Source organism: Kryptolebias marmoratus, linkage group LG10 (genome assembly GCF_001649575.2).
Source record: "Kryptolebias marmoratus isolate JLee-2015 linkage group LG10, ASM164957v2, whole genome shotgun sequence".
Taxonomy (NCBI): domain Eukaryota; kingdom Metazoa; phylum Chordata; class Actinopteri; order Cyprinodontiformes; family Rivulidae; genus Kryptolebias; species Kryptolebias marmoratus.
Window position 1 is genome coordinate 9,907,233 of NC_051439.1, and position 26,122 is coordinate 9,933,354.

General features: G+C 36.9%; 2 protein-coding genes across 6 annotated transcripts; both read right to left on the reverse strand.

Moving 5' to 3' along the window:
• Positions 1-1,164: 1,164 nt before the first annotated feature.
• LOC108233147 (B2 bradykinin receptor-like) lies at positions 1,165-24,804 on the reverse strand. 3 transcript variants are annotated; one of them, XM_025005463.2, is made up of 4 exons: positions 24,670-24,804; positions 24,387-24,574; positions 19,293-19,394; positions 16,015-17,973 (listed from the first exon to the last, which is right to left on the reverse strand). In XM_025005463.2, exons 3-4 carry the CDS (start codon positions 19,310-19,312, stop codon positions 16,932-16,934), a joined length of 1,062 nt encoding a protein of 353 aa, XP_024861231.1. In that variant the 5' UTR covers positions 19,313-19,394; positions 24,387-24,574; positions 24,670-24,804; the 3' UTR covers positions 16,015-16,931. The 3 variants fall into 3 exon arrangements, with proteins under 3 accessions (XP_017266900.2, XP_017266992.1, XP_024861231.1); XM_017411411.3 differs by lacking the exons at positions 19,293-19,394; positions 24,387-24,574; positions 24,670-24,804 and adding exons at positions 1,165-3,009; positions 19,001-19,105 and having other exon boundaries at positions 17,820-17,973; XM_017411503.2 differs by lacking the exons at positions 16,015-17,973; positions 19,293-19,394; positions 24,387-24,574; positions 24,670-24,804 and adding exons at positions 1,165-3,166; positions 3,629-3,753.
• On the reverse strand, positions 10,843-14,200 carry LOC108232811 (B2 bradykinin receptor-like). 3 transcript variants are annotated; one of them, XM_017410873.3, is made up of 3 exons: positions 14,048-14,199; positions 13,055-13,364; positions 10,843-12,453 (listed from the first exon to the last, which is right to left on the reverse strand). In XM_017410873.3, the coding sequence occupies exons 1-3, from the start codon at positions 14,065-14,067 to the stop codon at positions 12,391-12,393; spliced, it is 393 nt and encodes a 130-aa protein (XP_017266362.1). In that variant the 5' UTR covers positions 14,068-14,199; the 3' UTR covers positions 10,843-12,390. The 3 variants fall into 3 exon arrangements, with proteins under 3 accessions (XP_017266362.1, XP_017266346.1, XP_017266354.1); XM_017410865.3 differs by having other exon boundaries at positions 12,327-12,453; positions 12,550-13,364; positions 14,048-14,200; XM_017410857.3 differs by having other exon boundaries at positions 10,843-13,364; positions 14,048-14,200.
• Positions 24,805-26,122: the final 1,318 nt, after the last annotated feature.

Genomic DNA, 26,122 nt, shown 5'->3' on the forward strand with positions numbered 1-26,122 from the left:
CCACCAAGTCAGCAGTGAACATGGTGGCTGTATAAAAGAGATCCCCAAAGTGCTCTATCTACTGTCTGACAAAGTCTCTCACAGTTCCTTACTCAAACCAAGCATAATCCGAGACGAGCCCTGATCTTGTTTTCTGAGTCACTGAATGGTTTGTCAGAACCTTAAGGCCAACTGAAAAGGCATCACTAACATTCTGTTCCTGGTTCCTGAAAGACACATCTGTGATGGAAATCTAGATCTTTGCCCATTTTAGTCCCAAGTTCTAATTGATTATCAGCAGATATCAAGTTGGAAGAGAAAAATTGTGTCTATGTCTGAATTGTCACGTTGAAAGAGGATACTTCAGAGTGATGCAATGTAGGACTTGTCAGCATGCCAACACTTCAGAAGGAGCAACTTTTCAGGTTTATATTTTACAACAGCAAGTTTAGATTCCAGTTCAAATAAACGACATTACTTTCTGCATTTGTAATGAGTTGTTCTGAGTTTGTTTTTATCCTTACAAGACTACCTCCTTCCAATCCATGCTTTCTCTTGTCATTCTTACTTTCCAAATTCTTTGCTATATAATTCAGAGCACAAATAAAAAAACAAAACCTTTTGAGCCTTTGTAGAACTTGTTAGTATAAAACAGGCCAACTCACAACAGTTGAAAGTCAGCTCTAAAGAATCTTGATTTAATCTGGTTTAAATGCTTACTCTCAAAATGGTTCGTTATATAAATTTACTGGCAGGCCAGACATTTCCCAGGAACAGATTCTTCCGTGACATGTGTTAAAAATCAGTCTGGGCATGTTTCTTTTGCAGGCTTGGATGAAAACAATTCCACAGTCACACTGGGTTGTCAAATTGTTGCTTAATTTAAGGGCACACCAAATGGCACTTTTTTTTTTTTTGAGCATCATTCTTTATGTTTATTTAATGCACCAGTGCTGAAATGCACTTGTTTATATAGACAATAATATGTAACTAAAGTGCACTGTGAGCAACACTATATCTAGATTAGAAGATGCTTCACAGCCGCCAACCAATTCCCTGCAAGATTAAATAATTTTACCACAAAAGGTTGATCAGTTTAAGGTTGTGAGGTAATATTACTTAGCTTTCCTGTCAGTTGCTTGATGTCATTTAAAATGAAATAAAAACAAAAAAATAGAGCAGTAGTTTAATTATGCAGTTTAATGAATTGCATTTTGAATGCATTCGGTTTGGTTACCATAAAAATCAATGCAGAACTTAAAAAATTTCCTCAAGAAAGAACAACAAGTTTATTTGGTGCCTTGTGAAATGAGGCAGAGTCTGTTTACCATTTAGGATTTGGCGAGGTGCCATTCTGACATGTGAATTCCTATCTGTGAAAGGTCTCTTAAACACATGGAGAACAAAGATGTTTATCATAGTGGGTTTTTTTTTTAGCTAACAGGAGATGACAGCAGGACAGGTTTACAGCTTTGTACAAATCTGACATGCAGTCTTCTAACACTAATCGGATCAAAACAATTTATAAAAGTTCATAAGTACTGATTTGCATGTAGCAAAATAAAATAACTAGGCTTTTGTACTTATGCCAAGCGATCTGTTATGTAAAATTTATTAGAGTCACAGTAACAGAAGTTTCCGTTTCCCGCTCTTAGTGTTTAGGTTGGAAAATGGTAGCTCCTGTTATTTGTCTCACATTTCCTGTCAATTTGTACAAGGTATACACAGGATGTTATTGCAAAAAGTCACATAAGATAACATTGCCACAACCTTAATTCAGTCTGTTGATCATGATTTACTTAGAACATGTGCATAAACATGAACAGTATTAGTATAGATTGTACAATAGAATAGGATAGGTAATTTATCAGTTCCCCCACACGAATTTCCTGCAAAGTACCAATCCTATCCTATAATCTTACAATTATCTTTGCACAAAAAAGAAAAAGAAAAGCTGGTTACTCTGGTTTCCTCCCATGGACCAAAAACATACATGTTTGGTTAATTGGTAGCTTTAAATTGTCCTTAGTTGCGAATGGTCGTTTGCTTCAATATGGACTTGTGACTTGTGCAAGGTGTCCCCTTGTCTTAGCAGTTATCATAAAATAACACCAAAATACCAATTAGTGACTTGCATGCACATTATACAGCGTCATCCTCAGATTCAACACTTCTTGAAAGTTTTGTGGTTAACGAGGGGTTGTTAAGGGTCAGGTTTCCTTTGTGAGTCCACTGCCAGAACAGTTCTTTGACTTTTGTCTGAAAGCTTTTTCCTACAATGACGTAGAGAATGGGGTTGAGAACGCTGTTGAAGTAGGCCAAGTAGGTGAAGATTTGCTGGCAAATGTACAGGATTTTGTGCGAGTTACATACAGTCAGAATTCCAGCATCACGGAGCAAATACAGGGTCTTAATCAGGTGGTATGGAACCCAACAGATCAGGAACGCCAGCAGGACTGCCAGAGCTAAAGTGGTTGCCTTGTGGTTTGTTTTGTCAATATTTTCTCTTTTCATTGTCAAGCCACTCAAAATTTGGATAATTTTGACAGTGCAGAAAATAATAATGGAAATAGGAATGATGAACCCAAACACGAGGATCCACGCATCACTTGTGAGATTTATAGTGGTGTTTGGATAATTAACAAAACAACTGGTCCTATCATTATGAGGAGGAGTCAGTTCTCTGTAAATAAGAGCTGGAAGACTAAAGAGGAAGCCCAGAATCCAAACCAGCAAACAACCCAGTTTGGCAAAAACTGGCCTACGTATTCTTTCATAGGACATTGGGTGTGCCAGAGCCAAATAACGATCTATGCTAACCAGAACCAGGAAGTAGATGCTGCAGTAGGCATTCATTAAAATGCTTGCACTGACAATTTTGCACATGGCTTGACCAAAAGTCCAGTTGTAACGGTTGGCCACATAGACCGACCAAAAGGGCAAAAAGGAAACCAGAAGAAGGTCAGCAGCAGCCAAGTTGCTCAGGTAGATCTCAGGTGTGGTGCAGGCCTTCTTGTGGAGGCAGAAAACCATCAGGACGAAGACATTGAGGACAATTCCCAGCACAGAGATAAGCAGGATGTAGACTGGAACGAAAGTGAAGGTCCAGTCATTTTGAGCAAGAAAACAGCTGCTGATTTTTGTTTGGTTCTGGTCTCCAACCCAAAAGGTGGTGCTGGCAGTGGGGCTGCAAAATACAGGATGCCAAATTAGACATTATTCAAACAACATACATCTAACGTTACGTAGAACGCTTCAATATTCACTGTGAAATATTGACTATAGTAAATGATGAATTGAAAAAAAAAAATTCCAACAAAAAAACAAAAAACAAGACTTCTTGTTTTGATATTTTAGAGCACATTGTGGTTCATTTCCTGTGCATTAAGATTCAGGAAAAACACGCACACACATATATAAAATCAGCACTGACTTTAAATCTGAAGTGAATTTTCTTACTGCATGCTCAACAACCTTATCTAACAATAGGCATGTTGAAACAGCCTACAGTCAAAACTTTGACATGTTAAAACAAATCAGGAATAGAAAAAAATGAATTTAAAATGAGCTCTTCAACTGTATACTCTGAATACTTGTTGATAAAGAATAAAGTTAAAACACAGCCACATTCCTTAACTTTTATACATACCTTGTGGCTGAAAGAGCCATTTCTCCAGGAGCACAAAAAGAAACACTTCCAGTATCTGCTGCTCCTTTTCTCTGTTTAACTGTGACTGACTTTTTAACGGAAAGGTTAACAGAATCCAAACTGACTTAAGTACCCACCTCTTTCTTTGGCCTGCCCCTCCTCCTTTTTTCCCTCCCTTATTAAGTAACATTGTGTGGCTGTTGCATGCAGCAGAGAGTTGGAGTTTTAAAAATCCAGCTTTTTCTCTGTGTTTGGGCCTGTCATAAACATGCAATCACAGATTTTAGTTACTAAAAAAATCAATTGAAAAAAATCTGTTAATGATACAAATATAATCAAATGTTAAAATGGAATATGGTCAGCATTATTTTTTTTTTTTGCTCTGTGTTTAGATCGCAGGGACAGACAGTTTAAATCTCACTTATAGTGCTTCTTGTCATATATTTGCATATAAGAGCACAGTTTTTCACCATTTATGTGATATCAAGTGTCTACCCTAATATAATTTGACACAGGACAACACTGAAAAGCTTGTGACTAAGTTGCAACATTTTAATCTGCACAACATTTGCATGATATGTGCAAAAATTTGGCCCAAATGTTGTGCTGCATGTACCAATTCAGTGTGACTCCAAGTCTACCACTAGGTCCCAACAGTCTCAACAGAGTGAAATACAGACTTTACGGTCTTAGAGAAGAAGTATTCTGCCTCTTTGCTCAACATTTCTTTTATATCAGATTCATAAATTTACCAAGGTAGGTAATCCTGTCTCCCTTAGTGCTGGGCTTTCTCTTGTTTTTCTGGGACTGAACAGTCAGAAGTCTTTGGCCATACTAGGCAAAAGTCTCCTCTACAAACAAACAAACAAACAAAAAAAACGAAGTGGTTGATAGATTCCTTAACTAGATAACTCTTGTCGGATTTTATAATATGTGAATTATAATAATTATTATAATGATTTTATAATATGTGAATGTTCTTATACAGTGCACTGAGATGACTTGTTGTAAACTGGCACTATATATGTAAATAAACTGAATTGAAAGAAGGCCTCAGCAGACGAGCAGCGTCATCGCTGGACTCCTGAAACTTAAAGACAGAAAGCCGTGAGGAGAGATGTTTGCTTTTAATGTTGAACAAAAAAAACCCAAAGGTAAAACCAAGTGGCAGAAAATGTCTGCCTTATAACAGTGAAATATTTTTACATATTTTTAAGTGTTTTGCATGTATTTCCTATTTTAAAGCAACCCAAAAATGGAAAAAGGCCCATTTATATAATTTTCTAATCCTTTAATTTACCAATTTACTGTGGGGGTCAAACTGAGTCTTCATAGAGTTCTGAACACTCATTTAAAAGAAAATATAGATTTTCATACATTTTAATATTTTTCTCATTTAACATTCCTTCACAGTGACTCAAGAAAATCACAACCAGTTAACAGAAACATAAAAGGACATGGCAAACACAATTTGTGTGACAACTAAAAATAGATACAAATACCCTTACTTCAGAACTTACTGCAAAAAGAAGCTTAGTTTTCAAAAGTCTACATAACAAAACAGCTCACTGCTACTCAGCATCCATGCATCAAATAAAATGTCTCTCTTGTGCTAATTAACAACACATGCAGTGTATAAACCTCTGATGCTGAAATACATCTTTGATTAATGGGAGAAATTACATTTTCCCTCAGACCCTCACCTCCTAACACCAAGCTGGACAAATGTAAGGCTTATTTTCTAGATTTATTAATAATATTAATGGGTTTTTTTCAACTTCTAAGGAGCCCTCTGCAGAATCTGCCCAGAAAAATTCTGAAGAGTGTGAAAAAAAATCAGTTTGAGATCCTTGCTTTTTTTCCTGTTGTATTTTAGAAACTGTAATTATCTTTAGCAGCGTAGTGCTGGTCAGTATTTTAATTTGCCTAATTCACCCTGTGCTTAAGATGGTAGTGGAAACCCAACAAATCAGAGCTGAAAGAAACATTAGTGGGTCTTGGGTACAAAAATTTTAGAATAAAAAGGTTTTGGGTCACAAAGTCATGTTGCAGCTATATGGGATCCTAAAAGTAAAAAAGGGAAACACGAATTAAAATCTCCAGAAAGAATGGTTAATCTAAGCAACAAATAAAGACTGATATGATCCTGTGAGTGATTGTATTAAAAATCAGTCTATATTAATTATTAATAATCACTAAATGTTTTATTTCCCAAAACTACAAACCATTACAGATGGTTGGCACTTTCCGGATCTGTAGACTTATAGTACATGAATTTGTCTTGCTCATGCATTAAAAAAAACAAAAAAACAGAACAGAAATATGCATTAGCTAATCAAGTATTATCAGTTTTTAATATTGGTCTAAAAAACTGCAGCCAAATAAAATTTAAACAGATTCTTTTCACTCACATAACTGCTCATTTATTATTTTCTGATCATTTAAATTCTTTTAGGTCAGGCCTAATGAGGTTTACATGTTTAATATGTAGCTAAGTTACAAGTCAGGGATGGTGCAATGCTGCTTTAATTGTTAATAATGTTATACTTGGTTAAGCAACAAAGTCCTGACTAGTTTTCCTCGTCAATATCTTCTTCAGGCAGATGGGGGAGCCAAACTCTGCATCTCTCACTCATAGTTACTGAAAGTACTGGCTGTGAATGTAGGGTTCTAAAGGCTGAAAATGTGGGACTCCAATCTTTTTTTTAGCTTCAATTCAAGGGGAACTCAGCAAGGATCATTCACAACAAACTGATGGAGACTTTGGCTGCAGACCAAGAACCACATGTCTAAGGTGCTGCTGTTCTTCTGCAGCTCCACAAAAACAGAGCCTTGTTCCATTATTGCCCTCCCCTTTTTAAAAGAACCTGTTTCGTTTCTTTTTTGTTTGTTTGTTTTGGCCAGGGTAACTATCAGTCACCCTGCTAAACCTTAGTCTCAGAGTGCAGAATATTTTATTTGTATCTGTGAAAAGGAGAGTTAATTACTTCTTAAGATGGACATGAAGTAATTCACTAAAACAGGTCTTGGTCATCTTAGCTGAACTACAGACTAAATAGCAGATAAATATTTAAGAGATAGTCTCTGAAATGTATTATCACTTGATTACATACTGTTACAGGAGATAGTACAAGTAGAAACTGGTCACGTTTTTCTTCAAAATGCATGAAAAACTAAAGTACCAATTTTTGCATGCACATGACAAACACAAGTCAACCTTTTTTTATTTTGTTGATTGCATAAAGTTTATTATCAAATCTTAGCTTGTGTTCTCTAGTATCATAACCTGAAATAAATGTAAATGTAAGGTGTGACTGGCATCTAATGATGAAGATAAAAATGTCCACTACATTACAAAGAATAGAATCTCACAACCATCCATGTTGACACACGGAGTCTTTAAGGCTTGGTAACATCAACCTGCATGTTTTTATATTGTGGAAGAAAACTAGATCAGGAAGAAAAGAAGTAAAAACTCCAATACTGCCCCACCTAACCTGCTATTAACACATGACCTCAACGGCAGGACAGGATATTGTGCACTTTGTTGACCTGCCAAAGAACAGTGACTTCACTCGTTTGACAGATGATATTCAGTATGAGCCTGAATGATTCATCAGTAACTTGTAAATGACCTGAAACAAGTTCATCTAGAATAGTTGCCATAAAATGATTTTACAGCCACACTTGCAGTATTATAGGCAGTGTATGAAGAGCTGAAGAGTGTTTGGTTCCCCATCTGTCTAAATTGGGAGACTGTGTTACTTAATTATCACCTGCCGCAAAAAATGCAAAGGCGGATGATGTTTTGCCTATGTGCACGTGTGTTGGTGTGCCAGTCCGTTACCAAAATATCTCACGAACCACTGGATGCACTTTATTGAAGCTTTCAGACTTTCATTTACAACCGATTACCTTTTGCAGTCCATCCAATTTCAAATGGCTCTGCAACTAATCTACCTTATTTAACACAAAAATGGCTATATCTCAGTCAATTTAACAGACACAGAGCTGTGACGGAGCAGCCCTGTCACTCCAGCAGACTTTAATCAGCACAGTTCTGTCACACCAGACTTTCTTCCTTGAAGTGCATGTGCACAGATACACAAAGAGTACTTTACAATCAGAACACACAAACACACTCCACCACGTCCACATGGAACCACGTCACACTTCAATCCTCTCCCCTTTGGTAATTTGTTCCTTGAAAGTAAAGTTCTCTACAATGTATTTTGCTCACTGGATTAGGAGAACAACCAAGGGCACACTCTTGGGGGTTCAGTTCAGGGAAGCATACATTTTTGTTTAATAGGATATTTTTTATGATCATGTGACTTTGTGTTAATTGATTTTGTGTTTTATAATTATTATTATAATTATTAGTTGATTTATATGGTTTTGGAAGAAAGAGGATGAACAAAATTGTTGAAATTATGTTTATTTAAATTATATTTAAATCAAATGTGCTCAAAAGAGATGTAAAGTGATGAAACGTTATGCTTGGTGGGAGGAGCTAAAGATTTAACAGGTGCTGCCCAGCACTGATGAGTCAGCCAGTGGGTACGACGGTTACAGAGAAGAAGAGTTTTTTTTTTTTTGTTTGTTTGTTTTCTCTTCCTCTTTCTTTTTCTCCCTTGTAAGGAGTACATGTGTTTTTCCCATTTTTGGATGAAAGGAAAATAAATATTCTCATGAGATGAATATGAATTTTTAATTGCCAGAGGATTTTTCATTCAAATTCGCAAAAACCCCATGACAGTAGCTAACTCCATGATATCTCATCATGAGAATGGGTGATGGGTAACATGCATTCCTTCATGGAATTCTAGGTTTTTAATTAGATCTAAATTTAACTCTTTAAATGGAGGATGGACCATGAAGTGATGTTTTTATTTGTTAAATAGTTATTTAGACAAAATAATGGGAGGACAGCGCTAGACTGGAAAAAAAAAAAAAAAAATCAGAAACAAAAAAAAAACCTGATTTGAATCAATGGCTGATTAACAGGCTTCTGCAGAACAAGAAGAGGTATTTTAACCACTGAATGGGGTGTGTTGGAGCAGAGAAACAAGTAACACATGCAGGATAGTGACCCTCGAGGACCAGGATTGGAGACCCCTGCTGTAGATCAACGTGGGAACACTCAGGAGCAAGCCAAGAGTCCACACCAGTAAACATCCAAGTTTGACAAAAAGTGGCTCACATATTCTCTTAACCCTCAAAAGAGAGAAAGCGAAAGTAAGGTAGAGAACCTGTAACTTTGGGTCACTTTGAACAGAAGGCCATGAGAGGTTTAAGGGATTGTGGGTGCACCAGAGCCAAATAAGGATCTACACAAACCAGTACCATGAAGTAGATGCTGCAGTCTGTGTTCACCCTAATGCTCTCATAATAAACAGTGCACATGAGACAACCAAAAGTACAACTGAACCTTCTGGAAGAATTGCCTGCCCATATGGGCAAAGAATGCATCAGAGCAAGGTCAGCAGCAGCCAAGTTGCTTGAGTAGATCTCCGGCACAGTCCAGGGCTTCTTGTGGAAGCAGGGAAAAGTAAATTACATTCAATGTTTACAAGGAGACAGTTACTAGAAATGTTGTTGTAGTTTCCAAGTACGGATGTGATGTTCCCAGGACAACTTCAAAGGAAAAAAAAAAAACATTTTTTTTTTTAGCAATGACAACAATCAGGATGAAGCATGTTAAGACAAATAGTCTCAAAACTAGCATGTGGTTGAAAGAAAAATAAAAAAAAGACTTGCTTAGCCAGTTTGTTGAAGCCATGTTTCAAAAGGCATTTTATGAGCTTTTAACCCGCCTGAAGACCTCCAAAAGAAAAAGAGACAATGAGAGGTAGAGAAGCCTTTGTAACTTCAGGAGGGCTAAAACTTTACCAAATCTGCATGTTTTCACTCACAGGCAGCTTGTAAAAGTTGTTCAGGGTTTTCGATTCCTTCCACAGTTTATTTGTCGGTGCCAATGTCTAGACTTTAACTACAGAGTGTAGATAAAAAACAGATAGAGCTAACCCTGGAAACACCTTATATGTAAAATGGCCATTCCTATAAATGGGAAAAAGAAAGTTAAAACGCAGCTACACACTTTCTCATTTTTCTCTGTTCTGCAGTCCTCCTCCACTAAAGGCAGAAAAACTCAATGTGAAAAAACCTTGTCAGTATTCTGAGGAAATACCATTGATGTCAGAAGCCAACAGCCATCAGTAGAACAGAAACCACTCCTCTTTCCTGCCTTTCTAACTTAAGATTAATAAATGCAAACTGTCATAAAACAACTACTCCCAGGCAGGGTGTGACGAAAACAGCAAGGGAAGCTGACCTTTTATTCCCGTATGTGACCCATGTGCTTCAGTACATTAAAAGCTTATATTCTTTTCAGTATTTTGCTTGTATTATTGTAATGCCTGAAATCTCTATATATTATTATAAATTATATCAAGTCCAGCTGTTCAAAGTGAGTAAACCACAGAATTATGTGTGCGGTCAGATGTCACAGACTAAAGTATTCTGAAGGAAAACAAACCCTCAACATCCTGCAGGAGCAGACCTACACATGGTCCCACACATAAAAGTCACCACTGACATGACAAAGAGGAAGATGTTGGAACCATTCAACATTTACAGAAGATCTTTCCTTTACACTCATTAAAATTATGGTTTGGGCAATAATTTGCTATTAATGTAAGTGACCTGCTTTACTCATAAGTGCTACCCCAACTCCTAGTTTAGCTAATTGTTTTGAGCCAGGTCTACAAAAAAACAAGACATTTAGCTTTATTTGAACCTTGCAGTTGTTGGTTTACAGCTTTAATTTGGAAATGATGAGTCATCTTCATTCACTCATATATCAAAATTGATAACCATTGCAGTCGGTGTCTGGATATTTTTGTTTTTTTGTCTCAGTGAACACAAATTGCTTAGAGTGTAAAGATAAGCTGTTGGTTTTTTAATGAATCCCACACTTTATAGCATACATCCGGTCATTTCACATTCATCGACTAAAAATACACAAAAGACCCTCAAAAATAATTTATTTTTAATTATTGACAAAAAAGAGTGAACATTTTTTTAAAGAATATGATATAGGTAATTTAACAGAGGATAACACGGGATTCTGTGTTTTTGAGATACATTATGCAAATGTTTCACAAATTAAAGTGTAAGAAGCAAAAAAAAAACAAAAAAACCCCACTTTGCTCTTAACGTGCAAGAAGTGTGTGTACATTAAAAATGTCTTTTAGGAGTTTTTTTTTTTTCATACACTGCTTCATGTATATCAGTTTGACTCCATTACCTTTATGACAGAAAACTCATGTGGTTTATAGGAGTATCATGAAACTATTCAGAAAGAGGCTTAAACCAAATTTATATATAACAAATTTAATATATCAAGTACAGAAAACAGTTAAAAAATGGCATGAAAACTGCTGAATATCAGTGTGTCAAGTAAAGCTCAAAATTGCAAACAAACTCCAGCTTGTTAAAGGGATAACATAGTGATGTCTGAAGTCATGCTCTGTCAAATAGTTATCAATAGTTAATACCTTATCTGCTGTGACATCAGCCATAGAACCTGGAGAATGAAGAATGAGGCAAAAGTCATTGTCCATGCTAGGCTATTGGGGAGCCAAACATAAACCCATTTTTTTAGCAACGTTTTGGACCAACTAGATGTGTCGATCATACTCGCAGCCTCAGTCTAGCAGCAGATAACGGCTTATGCTCAGGACACATACATTTCTGTAGTAACAAAAATGTTGTTCAGTGGAGAAATTAGAGACGAACTAAACAAATGGTATAATGCAAAAGTATAGTTAAAAAGGGTCCCTGATTTGGCTAATCATTAGTCTGGAATGTCAGGGTTTTGTAATTGAGGAAAGCAGACTGATAAGGAGAGCTCGAGAGGAAACTTAGAAGATTTATTAAACAAAAAAACAAAACACTGACATTGCAGCAGAACCCTAACAATGAGGAGATAACATGGAGGATAACCAAGACCGTGCATAGGAGCAACAATGACTGATCAGGGAGGAATGCAGGGCTGGGGCTAATAAGAAAAGACAGCTGGACTGAATGAGACAGAGCATGTGAGAATGGGTGTGACAAGCTAGAGGAGAAACTGACAATTAGTGAAAATTAGTGAGAGTGGCAGGAGAACTCAGCGAGGAAACTAAACACAAGGAAAACGAAGAACACAAAAGACTACCAGACAGTTACCAAATTACAGATCCTAATATGGAAGAAGACTTCTGGCCTTCTCTTCATGTGCCAAGGTATTAAATTCTTAACTATTCATAACTATTTCAGAGAATAGTTTATGACAAATACCTTAAAACAAAATCCTGCTGTTAAACAGACACTGAGTAAAGTAATTTTCTTTCTTTTTTTTGTCTTGATCTCTGGATCACACCATCAGCAGCACATTCAAACACTGACACTGATCTTTCAATTTGGAACTTCTCATTAAATACCCAATCTCTTTGTGCTTGACTTTACACTTCAAAGAGAGGTAAAACAAACAACAACAATCATTCATTTACATTGCACAAATATACAAAAATGTAGACAAATCATCTTATTTGTTTCAAATATCAGACTTTATGATTAAAAAAAATCCATGTTTAGTTATATCAAAACAGCCAAATCATACTTTTAGTTGAGAAAATCATAAGACACTTAATGTTTGATTGAAAGGTCAAAAGTTTTGAAAGTACTTCTTCTGGTGCTTGTGAAGCTTTTGCTGATGGTCAGGGTTCTTTCGTGGTTCCACTGCTTGAAGAGGTCCTTAACTTTTGTCTGAAAGCTTTTTCCTACAATGACATAGAGAATGGGGTTGAGAACGCTGTTGAAGTAGGCCAAGTAGGTGAAGATTTGCTGGCAAAAATACAGGATTTTATTCAAGTTACATCCAGTCAGAATTCCAGCATCACGGAGCACATGCAGAATCCTAATCAGGTGGTATGGAACCCAACAGATCAGGAATGCCAGCAGGACTGCTAGCATCAAACTGTTTGCCTTGTGGTCTCTTTTCTTTCTATTCTCTCCTTCATTTATTCTGCTTTGCAGCATTTTGATAATTTCTACTGTGCAGAAAGTAATAATAAAAATAGGAATAATGAACCCAAACACAGAGATCAATGTATCGCTCGTTAGCTGTAAAGTAGTGTTTGGGTAATTAAGAAAACAACTAGTTCTATTATTATAGGGAGGAGTCAGTTCTCTGTAGATAAAGCCTGGAAGACTAAAGAGGAAGCCCAGAATCCAAACCAGCAAACAACCCACTTTGGCCACAGATGGCCTGCGTATTCTCTCATTGGACATTGGGTGCACCAGAGCCAAATAACGATCTATGCTAATCAGAACCAGGAAGTAGATGCTGCAGTAGACATTCATTAAAATGCTTGCACTGACAATTTTGCACATGGCTTGACCAAAAATCCAGTTGTAACGGTTGGCCACATAGGCAGCCCAAAAGGGCAAAAAGGAAACCAGAAGAAGGTCAGCAGCAGCCAAGTTGCTCAGGTAGATCTCAGCTGTGTTGCAGGACTTCTTGTGGAGGCAGAAAACCATCAGGACGAAGACATTGAGGACAATTCCCAGCACAGAGATAAGCAGGATGTAGACTGGAACGAAAGTGAAGGTCCAGTCATTTTGAGCAAGAAAACATCTGATATCATTTGTTGTGTTTTGATCTCCAGGCTCAAAAGTTTTGACAGGAGTGCTGCGGAAAAACACAGGACAGACAACAGAAAAGATCATTTAAACAATGCAAAGCTAACAATGATTGGAATACTTCACATAAAATACTGAAATATCTGTACATGTTTTTCTCTCTAATCTCAACAACAATGAATAAAAACCAAACCTAGTGCAAATGTTGTTAGCACATTCAGTGGCTTAATTGATGTTGTTTTACTATTTAGTATAAAAGTGCATTTTATTTGAGTTTCTGCACATCCTCAAAAATATTTTCAGCTCCTTTAGGGCTGAAGGTGTATTAATTCAAATGCATCAGCAGACATAAACTGGTCTAGTTAAACTGGCCCTCCGTTTTCAAAATCAGAATTAGTTTTAAACTGAAAACATTTTCCAATGTTTCAATGTTGAGATTACAGCACGTCTTTAAATAACAGTATCATGTTGAGACCAGTAGAGCCTGCAGTCAATAAGATGACATGTTTAAAAAAAAACTGGGTTTAAAACTTGCTTACTAGCTTTGTGCTTAAAAAACAACTTATGTTGTTCTTGTGTTTCTTTTTTATATCACACATCACACTGTCAGAACATTACTTTACTCACTTTGCAATGTGATAAAATGTCCAAAGTTGTAGATTACTATTGGTTTGTCCTAAATCATGAAAAATAAATGTAAAACATTGTCAAAACAAATTCATTATAACATACCTTGTGGTTGAAAGAGCCATTTCTCCAGATTAAAAAGAAAAGCAGCGCTACTCAAGCTGTTCCCGTTTGTCTGTCTGACTGACTTTTTAAGGAATAAGTCAACTCATACCAAACAGTTGATTTTAAAACATGACAAGACTTGCTTGTTTCCCCACCCACCATTCTGCCTCTGCCTCTCACCATTCCCTTTTGTCAGTAACATTTTGTGACTGGATGTTAAAGAAAAAGTGACTCTTCCTAATATCTCTGTTTCCTTTTTTAGCTCTTTGTATTTCTTTTCACATTGTGCTGTTATATGCTGGACTGTCTCGGGGCATCTTTGCACAGCCTGCAGGTTGGGTCTTGTGTGGCGTGGTAGACCCCAGCTTCTGTTGCTCTTGTTCTGCCATGGTTAGTGCCTCAACTGCAAGGTTGGTTCAGGGGTATTGTTGCATAACTTTGAGGTTCAGGTTTCAAAGCCCTGTTCAGTTAACTTCCGAGGAACCTTGGTGGTGTAATGAGCGAGAGACATAAAACTGATGTCATGCTGGCTCAGACATCACCTGAAAAATATTATCTGCGTGAAATGTTGGGGGACCAGGACATTCTCATGAGAAACTGGCTGTGGATATTTATTGTTTTTTGAATTATTCCTTTATGACATTAAATCAGGTTTACAGATGAATTAAATAAAGAAAATTCACACCAGAAAAAAATGGAAAATGTAACTGACCCATGGTGAAAGGCAGGGTGTGTCGTTATCACTTAACAATTACTGCTGAATTTCATGTGAAAAGTGCTTCCTAAGGCGTAACCAGACTGAAGAAAGCAGTTACAGTTGCCTTTCCTTTAGCCAACATGACATAGAAGGATGAACAGATTAGAACAGTATTGTACAAATTTGGCATCTAACACCACACAACTATTGCAGTTTATGCCATAATTACAGTGAAGTACAGAAGTTATGAAAGCTCAAAGGTGTTAATTTGCTTGCAGAAAATATAGGAACTATACTTGCTTGACTTTTGTCAACCAATGCATTAAAGTTATTTGGAAAACATTTCCCCTGTAGAAGTTTCCTTGGAAACACTTTAATGTGTTCACAAAGTAAAACAACAATGCCATGACTGAGTCAATATCCATTAGTTGACTGTCAATATTAAAATGTGGAGTACATGAAAATGGACTTGTAAGTAAAATCAATAGTCCAATGAACATTTTTGCTCTTCACTCACAAAATAATTACAGCACAAACTTGGGACCCAACTGTCTTTAGCTAAAGAATGCAAATACTGCAATTCAGCCAAATAAATAAGGGAAAAATTATTACCACAACCATTTTATAAATAATTTTTATTTACTTATAATAGCAAGTTTTATCTCTTGTAGCAAATATGGCAAAAATAAATAAATGAATAAAATGCTGAGAAATTACTCCATCTATCCATTAATTTTCTTCACCCGCTTTTTCCTTTCCATGTCACGTGGTAGCTGGTGCCGCTCTTCAGCAGTTCCTGTGCGAGAAGCAGGGGACGCCCTGAACAGGTTGTAAGTCCATCACAGGGCAATGTAGAGACAAATGAGACAAACGACTATTAACACTCTCACCTAGGGACAATTTAGAGTTACCAATGAACCTAACATGCATATTTTGGTCTGTGGGAAGAAACCAGAGTACCCAGAGTAAACCCACGTGTGCACGGGGAGAACATGTAAACTCCACACACAAAAGCTGGGAGGCAAATCTGTGACCTTCTTGCTGAGAAGCAATAGTGCTAACCGCTTTACCACTACGCCGCCTTGAGCAAACATTATCAAATTAAATGCTGTTTTTAAAATAATTTCAAGCTCAAAACTTGATGTTTTGTGACTAAACCAGTTTGTTGAAGAATGCGGGTATACATTCACTTATGTTGGCATGTTAAAATGTCTTTTTGGAGTTACAAGAACGTCATGGACAGATCAGATTTGAAAAAATAAAAACTATGTCACAATGAAGAGTAGTTTAGATATACATAACAGGCCGATACACAAGTGTGCAACATATACATTATAATCTAGCAATTAGAATGCTGTAATAGGACATTTAACATTGTTACAAAGACAGAAAGTCTGTTTTCATGTTGAACACTGTCTTCCATACATCAATTTGAGTCCATTACTATTTGAAAATGAAGTGATAAAGCTGTTTAATTATGTAGCGGTATTATTATTGTGTTATACTAAAAACTCTTAGGATGTGAGTGGTAGAATAAAAGTTTATGTAATTTGATCCACTAACAAGGAAAGCTGTACATCTTATAAAACATTATGGCATAGCAAAGATCCACATTGGAGGAAAATGTCTTTGTTGATTATATAAAATGTACATTAACATGATCAGGCTTAATAGTCTGGCTTTCAGTTTCTGTAATAAAAACAATAAGCAGATAAATATGCAGTGCAAAAAGAGCTCATAATTTTGCTCATTAAAGATTGTAATTTAAACATTAAAATGTTATGCTTTGAGTACAACAGTAAAAAAGGCACACACAAAAAAAATCTACAAACAATTCATAGCACAATAAGACAAATACTGTAATTCCTGCAGTTCTACAGACATCCAGTCACTCTGCCTTGATCTTTGTCACATAGATCACACCAACAACAAAACATTTTAAACACTGTTAATAAAAGTGGTTCCTTCAGTCATAAACTTCTAAGTAAATAAAAATGATATTATGTTCGACATCACAATTCTAATATATGGTATGTGGTAGTAGAAGTAAACAAACCGTATATATTCACATTATGCAAACATATAGAAATGTGGACAAACCTGATATTTGTCATATCTCATCTTCATAAAAAAATAAAATAAAAAAACTTACCTTAACTTTAAAAAGTCATAACAAAGATAATGTGATCAGAAAGTGGCATGGTTAGATTTTACACTTCTTGACACCTTTGTGCTTGTGAAGGTGGTGCGGAAAGTCTGGGTTCTTTCATGGTTCCCCTTCTGGAAGAGTTCCTTAACTTTTTTCTGAAAGCTTTTTCCTACAATGACGTAGAGAATGGGGTTGAGAACGCTGTTGAAGTAGGCCAAGTAGGTGAGGATTTGCTGGCAAATGTACAGGATTTTAATTGAGTTACATCCAATCAGAATTCCAGCATCACGGAGCAAATACAGGGTCTTAATCAGGTGGTATGGAACCCAACAGATCACAAATGCCAGCAAAACTGCCAGAATCAAAGTAGTTGCTTTCTGGTCTGTTTTCTTTGTATTCATTCCTTCATTTATTCTGTTTCGCAGAGTTTTGATAATTTTTACCGTGCAGAAAGTAATAATAAAAATAGGAATAATGAACCCAAACACAGAGATCAAGGCATCGCTCGTTAGCTGTAAAGTAGTGTTTGGGTAATTAAGAAAACAACTAGTTCTATTATTATAGGGAGGAGTCACTTTCCTATAGATAAGGGCTGGAAGACTAAAGAGGAAGCCCAGAATCCAAACGAGCAAACAGCCTAATTTGGCATATTTTGGACTACGAATTTTTTTGTAAGACATTGGGTGCACCAGAGCCAAATAACGATCTATGCTAACCAGAACCAGGAAGTAGATGCTGCAGTAGGCATTCATTAAAATGCTTGCACTGACAATTTTGCACATGGCTTGACCAAAAATCCAGTTGTAACGGTTGGCCACATAGACCGACCAAAAGGGCAAAAAGGAAACCAGAAGAAGGTCAGCAGCAGCCAAGTTGCTCAGGTAGATCTCAGCTGTGTTGCAGGACTTCTTGTGGAGGCAGAAAACCATCAGGACGAAGACATTGAGGACAATTCCCAGCACAGAGATAAGCAGGATGTAGACTGGAACGAAAGTGAAGGTCCAGTCATTTTGAGCAAGAAAACATCTGATATCATTTGTTGTGTTTTGATCTCCAGGCTCAAAAGTTTTGACAGGAGTGCTGCGGAAAAACACAGGACAGACAACAGAAAAGATCATTTAAACAATGCAAAGCTAACAATGATTGGAATACTTCACATAAAATACTGAAATATCTGTACATGTTTTTCTCTCTAATCTCAACAACAATGAATAAAAACCAAACCTAGTGCAAATGTTGTTAGCACATTCAGTGGCTTAATTGATGTTGTTTTACTATTTAGTATAAAAGTGCATTTTATTTGAGTTTCTGCACATCCTCAAAAATATTTTCAGCTCCTTTAGGGCTGAAGGTGTATTAATTCAAATGCATCAGCAGACATAAACTGGTCTAGTTAAACTGGCCCTCCGTTTTCAAAATCAGAATTAGTTTTAAATTGAAAACATTTTCCAATGTTTCACCGTTGAGATTAAAGCACGTCTTTAAATAACAGTATCATGTTTGTTGTGTTTTGATCTTCAATTTCAAAGCTGTTGTTGGCAAGCGGGCTGCAGAAAAATGCATGACAGACCAATATTGTAATAAGTTTGAAAATGTTATTGACACTTCACATTATATACTGAAACATTTTAACGAAACATTCACTACAATAAAATAATACTTTAGCTGGCATGAAAGATGATCATTAAGGCCAGAAAGCTCCATGCTATGTTATGAATTAATTGGTAAGATGCAATTTTTTATTTTTGTGCATCATTTAGCATAAAACTCTTAGATTCAGCACATCCTCACTAAGATTTCCAGCTCCCTAATTTTTAATTTATGAATATAATACGTCAGCAGGCATTTATGAACTGCTAATCCTTTTTTTTTTAAATGGTAATCAAAATTTCCCTCCTTCATGTTGAACTTTTTGGGTTAAAGCACATTGTTATCTAACAGTAACATATTGAGACAAATACAGTCTACAATTTAAAAAAAAATAAATGTTTAAACAACCAAAAAACTGGATTTAAAAGTTGCTCACTGTGTGATTTAAAAACCTTTTTGTTGTTCTTGTTTGCCTTCTGTTTTTAAATAATTGCACATTGTATTGTAAAAGTATTACCTTACAGATGTAGCGTCTGATCCTGCTCTTGGAGGGCCACTATCCTGCATGTTTTAGGTGTTTCTATGTGCCTCAGCAGGTCTTCAAGTCCTACAGAAGCCTGTTAATTACTCGTTTAAATCAGGTGTGCCAGAGCAGAGAAACGTCTAAAACATGCAGGATAGTGGCCCTCCAGGATCAGGATTGGATACCACTGCCTTACAGTAAATGCTGGTAAGAAATAGATCACTATTTCTCAGTTCTCTGATGAGGAATCAAGCTCAAACATACAATCATTAAAGCTTATACATACCTTGTGGTTGAAAGATCCATTTCTCCCGGTGAAACCAAAGAAAAGCAGCACCTCAAGCTCCTCCGGTGCCTGCAGCTCTGTTTTATGCCTGGCTGTGACTGCCTTTTTAAAGAGAAAGGGAACTGATGTCAGATGTCTTTACATATGAAGGGACTCGCTGTATTCCCACCTTCTTCTTCATTCTGCCCCTCCTCCCTGCTTTCCCAGTAAATTTGTGTGGCTGAAAGTTAAGGAAATGTTTCTCGAACATTTTCTAGTCAAGATAAACAAATATCATACAGTAACACAACATCCATCATCTTACTCGGTTTTGACTGAAGAGTTTTTAATAAGCTTTAATTGGTAAGCAAAACTGTAATTTTCTAATGAAACACAGTACTTATGTTTTTTTAAAACAAATAAATCATTTGACTGTACACAATTTATTTTAAAAACCTGTGAAATGTTTTAGATTATAAATGTATTAATCTATCCTGATGTGAAATACATCCATCCATGTTTTTTCCTTCCTGGTGGCACTCAAGACACGGATTAGTCTTGTTTTAAATTGATCTTTTGCTTTAGCTTGTTTTTATGCACATAAAACACTTGCATTTGTTTACATTTCAAAGTTCACGTGGTCAGGGTTAAGAAAACAATGTGTCTTGACTTAAAGGGAGTCCTACAGCGACACTTCAATAATTTTATATTTCTAACTTACTTTTTGCTGAAGATACAAACATGGTTCATGCCTCACATACATATTACAAATATGATACATGTCAAGAAAAAATCACAGTTCATATGCATATTAGCATTAAATATGTGCTTTCCATTTTATGTAGATTTTGGGCTTTATCTTGAATCTGTTCTTTTTTTATCACTCCACCTTGTTCTGTTTTAAATCAATAAACAATGCTTTTCATGCATGTATGGGGGGTAACCCTTATCATGCACCAAAAATAAATCCAGTCCCTCTTTAAAACAAGATTAGAGTGATATCTGATTATCCTCTGGACTTTATAGAACTGCTTTGTGCCTTGTTTGCCGTTCAGCAGTGAAAACTCTTCATATCATACCAACCCAATGTTCAACAGAGCATAAATACAGTACGTTGGGAGTTTACATGCAGCTTTAGGACACTCTGACCCTGCCTGGTCCATCTTACAAGCAGAAACTAAAATCTGCCAAGCCTGTTGTTAAAACTGAAAGGAAATGGACTGATGAGGCAAAGCAAAAAAACTGCAGCAATGCTTTGACTGCACAGACTGGAGTGTCTTAGAAGCTGCTACAACAAACCTGGTTGAACTCACTGACAAAGTGACATCTTACATCACCTTCCATGAGGACGAGCATGCCTGCCAAGACCTTCCGCACATTTAATAACAACAAACTGTGGTTCACAGCAAGGTTGAGAGAACTTTGTTGGGGCCAAAGAGGAGGCCTGTATAACCAGGCCAGAAATACACTAAACAGGGAGATCAAAACATCTAAAAGGAGATGTGCTGAAAAGCTGAAAGTCTATTTTTCAGCAAACCCCTACCTCAGTGTAGAAAGTCCTACTGAACATCACTAACTACAGACATCCACCCATCCCTGTTCTGGTGCTGGTTGATGACCTGAATACCTTCTATTACAAGTTTGAGAAGGACTCCACTTTCCTCACTCAACCAAGAACAGCCATTACCTCTGTTACACCTCCAATAACACCAGTTTCTCATCCCTATGACAACCTGACACCATTCATCGAAAGAGAAGAGAATGTGAGCCAACTTTTCTAAAAGCAGAACACCAGGAAAGTACCAAATCCTGACAGCATCACATTCTCCTGTCTGAAGTCCTGTGATGTCCAGCTGGCTCACATCTTCTGTCATATTTTAACAGATCACTGAAGCTCTGTGAAGTTCCCTCCTGTTTCAAACAGGCAACAATCATTCACCAAAGATCTGAAGGACTACAGACCAGCAGGCCTGACATCCATGATTATGAAAGATTTTGAATGTTTAGTCTTGACTCACCTGAAGGACAAAACAGGTCACCTTCTGGATCCCTTGCTTATCAGGCAAACAGGTCAGTGAACTAAGCCATAAACATGGGTCTACACTTCTTCCTGCAACATCGGGACCACCCGGGGACCTATGCAAGAATCCTTTTTGTGGACTTCAGCTTAGCATTCAACACAGCTGACCTACAGATCCTCTCCACCAAGCTCTCCCAGCTCGACGTATTTACTGCAGACTGCCAGTGCATCATCAACTTCCTGATAGGCAGGAAGCAGCAAGTGAGGCTTGGTGACATCACGTCAGGAGCAAGGACATCTAACACAGCAGTTTTTTAGGGATGAGTCCTGTTTCCACTGCTCTTCTCTCTATACCAATGACTGCCCCTCCACGGAAGTTAGGTCAAATGTGTGTCATTAAATTTGCAGATGTTACTACTGTCATTGGACTGATAAAGGATGATGATGAGTCTGCATATCAGCATAAGGTTGACTGGCTGGTGCTCTAGTGCAGCATCAACAACTTGGAGCTTAACACCCTTTAGACTGTGGAGATGACAGTGGACTTTAGGAAACACTCCCCTATACAGGCCCTCATCACAATAACTAACTGTCCTATGTCATCTGTAAAGATCTTATTTTCCAAGACCTTAAATGGGAAGTCATCACTGGCACTATCCTGAAAAAGGACAAGCAAAGGTTGTTTTTTTGCTGAGAAAAGTCAAGTCAAGTTAAATTTATTTATATAGCACTTTTCAGCAACAAGACGATACAAAGTGCTTAAAAATGAAAACATGGTCTACTACAAGAACTTCTGAGGCTTTTCTACACAGCTGTCATTGAATACATACTGTGCACATCTATTACAATCTGGTTTGGTTCAGCCACACAGCAAGAAAAAAGCAAACTGCAGAGAACAATAAAAACTGCAGAAAAGATCATTGGCGCTCCCCTGTCCATTCTACAGGATCTCTATACAACAAGAGTCAAGAAGAAGGCAGGGACCAACACCAAAGTCCTTTCACACAGCAGTCAGTGTTTGTTCCAGCTCCTTCCTTCTGGCAGGTGCTACAGATCTGCCAAAATCAGAAACACAAGACACTAAAACAGTTTATTTCCCACTGCCATCAATATCATGAACACCTGGACTGATTTTCTGCTAAAAATAGTCCTTCTTGTTTGCTTCTTGTTGTTGCACCTTTATTTTCATAGGTCGTATTGTTATTTTACATTTTTGATTTCCATAAAATATATGTAAAATTTATTTCTTTTGCTGCAATTATTTATTTTTATTCAAAATTGTTTTTGGACTGTGACTTTTATGTTTTGCGTAAACTGCATGTACATAAGGAGTGTGACCATCTACAGACAATAAATTCCATGTATGTGCGAGCATACTCAGCCCATAAAGTGATTCTGATGAAAACAGTGGTTTAGCCATTTCCTCAGTTAGATGTTAATAACAAGCAAACAACAAAACCACCAAACAAGAAATTACTGATAACTTTTTTATGCACATTTGAGAATGAAGGTTGTCCTTAAATTTTTTTAACCACATAGTGGCTCACAACCTTTGAAGATAATTGATTTTGACTAATGTGAGACGATGAACCTTACTAAAATACAAGTCAAAAGGTAGTTTTTATGAACTCATAATCAAAGAATGCAGAACATTAAGAATAAAATTAAATGGATTGTTCACTGAGCATTCTAACATTTTACAATATAAACTAAAAGAATAAGAAAAGAGTTTAAGACAAAGTTCTGTTTTAAGATCGGAAGAACTGCAAGCTGGTTCATGCTCATTTGTTTTTGTAAAATATCAGCATCCTCCTTTTTTTTCATATTTTTACTACATATATCTGAAACATATCATATCACAAACATAATAGTAGGCCCTGTTGAGTCATCCTCAGCTGCTGTTTTAACTAGTCTGCAGCCTTCCACAGAATGAAAAAAATCTTGAAATTCCTGAGTACAATGGTACCTTTGTGCTGCACTTTTTTCCACTGCTTACAAGGAAGAACACTTGCAAAGTGGTCAGTCTAACCCTAAATGTTTAAACTTTTACTGCTAAAAATGTATTTTGTCACTTTATTATGCACTACCTTTTTTTTTTTTTTTTTTACAAAAGTAGTGCATAATAAAGTGACAAAACACATTTTTTTAGGTGCATAATTACTTCTTTATTGTGAGTTATGATGTCAGCTTGCTGTATGTGGCACACATTAGCACAGACTGTTTGGTCTGTATAAAACTGCCAAAAAGCAACAGTGGCTTAATAACAAGGGTGTTTTTTTCATTACACCTTTAGGACACAAATAGCCACAGGCACATTCTGTCTGGCTTTAACCTGGTTGTCATGTCTGCCGCATAAAGTGACAGCTATTGAATGCACTGTTGCTGTTGACATAAATAAGCTTAGACGGAAAGCTAAAATGATTAATAACAGTAAAATTTTCCAGTCCATTTTACAGGTCATGGGAAATAAATGCCCCATCAAAGTGTAATGATGTGTATGTTGACCAAAAGCTGCCAAACCGCTTTATAAAAAAGAGCTCCAACTATAATTTCCCTGCATGAGTAAAAGAAAACTAATCTACTGTAAGTGCAAAGCTTTAGCAAAAGTGTGTTAGACAGGCCGGATGTTGCATGACTCCATTTGCCACATGATGCACACATTTTTGAGAATTACAATTGTCAACACTTTTCTGAGAATCTTGCTGAAAGCCAAAGAGATGGAAATGGGATATTTACAATAATGCACTGACATTAATAAGATTGCATGAAGTCAAATTAGAGCCTCAGTGTCATTAACTATTATTGTTTATGCTATTGATTTTAGGTAAGAGGGAGATGGATAATGACCAAATGGCTGGCAGATAACTGGGTACACTGAATTGTCAGGATTCTGAACTTCTAAAGTGAGCAGCTCGGCGTCAGACAGACACGGGAGACCAACGTAGCAGGAAGTGAGTTTATTTTACAGTGAATCGGGTATGGTGATAATAACAGGAACCAGGACCTGGAAGCAGAGGACGTGGTGAGTTTGGGGTTTGCTTCGGTGACAGAACAGGTAAGTGTTATAGGACTGATTTCTAGGTGAGAGTTCTTACTGTGTGAAGAGCGATCCACAGCACAGAGGTGAGTATTTCCCAGTAGCAGGTTAGCAGATTCTCCAGGAGGCAACAGGTAAGTATCCCTTTTTAGGCAGGCAGACAGGCACAGGCAAACAGGTTGGTAGCTTATCCTCGAGGCAGGTTTCCAAAACAGACCAGACTGGATCCACACAGGTCAGGTTGTCCTAGGTAGGTAAAAAAAAAAAACACAAAAAATGCAGAAAGCTCAGGAAGAGTTCACAAAGAGAAACTAGAAAGTCTCTAAGGCTCAGCACTTTACCACAGAGGCAAAACAATGCTCCAGCGCTGATCTGTTTCCCACCATGGCCTTAAGTACCATCTGTCTCCTGATGAGCCTGATCTGCCACAGGTGTAGAGGGAGTGGGGAAGAGCTGCCAATCAATTGCCGAGACGGCCCACCAGGAAATACAAAATACAAAAACCTCCAGAATCATCACATGAATACTACTAAAATTTTCTCACAGCCAGATATCAAACAGATTAATTGAACAAACCTACCTTCTGATTATTTTACTGTATGTCTTACTTATATCCTGTGCTAAATCAGATACAGCATCTAACTATGTCTTTTTCTTTGGTCCTCTGTACTTAACATCAAAGACGACGTCTAGGAAAGTGCAGAAAGCAGGGAGGTGTGTTGGTGAGGATCTAGTTATACAACTTGTCTGATACAGGCCTTTTTGTGAGAAGTTCCATGCACGCGTGGGTTTTCTCTGGACACTCCGGTTTCCTCCCACTGACCCAAAACATGCATGTTAATACTTAGCGCCAGTTGTGAGTGAGACTGAATGGTTGTCTGTCTGGTTTGTCTACGTGGACTTGCAACCTCTCCAGAGTGGCCTGTTTTTGTTTTTTTTTGTATTTACTCCTTCCATTATCCTTCTTTTCTGAGCTTTTTGGAATGCAAATGTAAAAAAAAAAAAAAGAAAATAGGAATGATGAACACAAAAACAAAGTATGAATCATCAATTGCTGTTATTATTGCTTGAATAATGAGCAAAACTCCTGGTCATATTATTAATAGGAGGAGTCAATTTCCCTTTAGATAAGTGATGGAAGACTAATTTTTCAACACATTAGGTTTACAAAGCTGGCATGCTAAAAGAACAAAACTGGGTTTAGAACTTGCGTCCAGAATTTGCATTACAAAACGTGCAGTATTTGTTGGTTTAGGTTTTACTTTTTAATTATTCACTGTCAGAATATTACAATGCTCACTTTGCATTTTAATAAATACTGTTAGGGAATAGATGAGTTTTGTTTAGTCCTTCCTGATGAAACACTGTTTTCTGATTGAATGTAATTGAGTTATTAAGGTGAAATTAAATTGATGCTAAACTGTTGTCTAATGTCCTTAAAATATGAAGTTTCTTACTCTATTTCCACCTTTCTTTTTATTCTGCACCTAGTCTTTTTTCCTTCTGCCAGTAACATTGAGTGAGGTTTGCTGAAATTAATTGGTCTGTGACGTTTTGTGCCAAAGGCATTGCACGGAGAGGCACTACTGTATATTGACACTCATGTAGCAAGCAAAGTAAAGTAACTTATAATTAATAGGTTAATCACAGACCACTTTTACCTTTCAGGACAATAAGCTATAAGCAGTGTAATGAATATTTAAAAAGAAGGTGTATGAATTCAGCTGCTTGTCTTATTTTTTTTTTTTTGCATCAGCATGCTCAAAGCTATAAACAGTGCAGTTATCAGTCATC

Coding starts and splice junctions, on each gene's coding strand:
- LOC108232811 (XM_017410857.3), bottom strand. CDS start 14,067: ATGGCTCTTTCAACCACAAG. Junction 13,365..14,047: donor ATGGCTCTTTCAACCACAAG/GTATGTTATAAT, acceptor GTTTTTCCGCAG/CACTCCTGTCAAAACTTTTG.
- LOC108233147 (XM_017411411.3), bottom strand. CDS start 19,050: ATGCAGGATAGTGGCCCTCCAAGAGCAGGATCAGACGCTACATCTGTA. Junction 17,974..19,000: donor TCAGACGCTACATCTGTAAG/GTAATACTTTTA, acceptor GTTTTTCCGCAG/CACTCCTGTCAAAACTTTTG. Junction 3,010..17,819: donor TCAATGTCTTCGTCCTGATG/GTTTTCTGCCTC, acceptor TTCGTCCTGATG/GTTTTCTGCCTCCACAAGAA.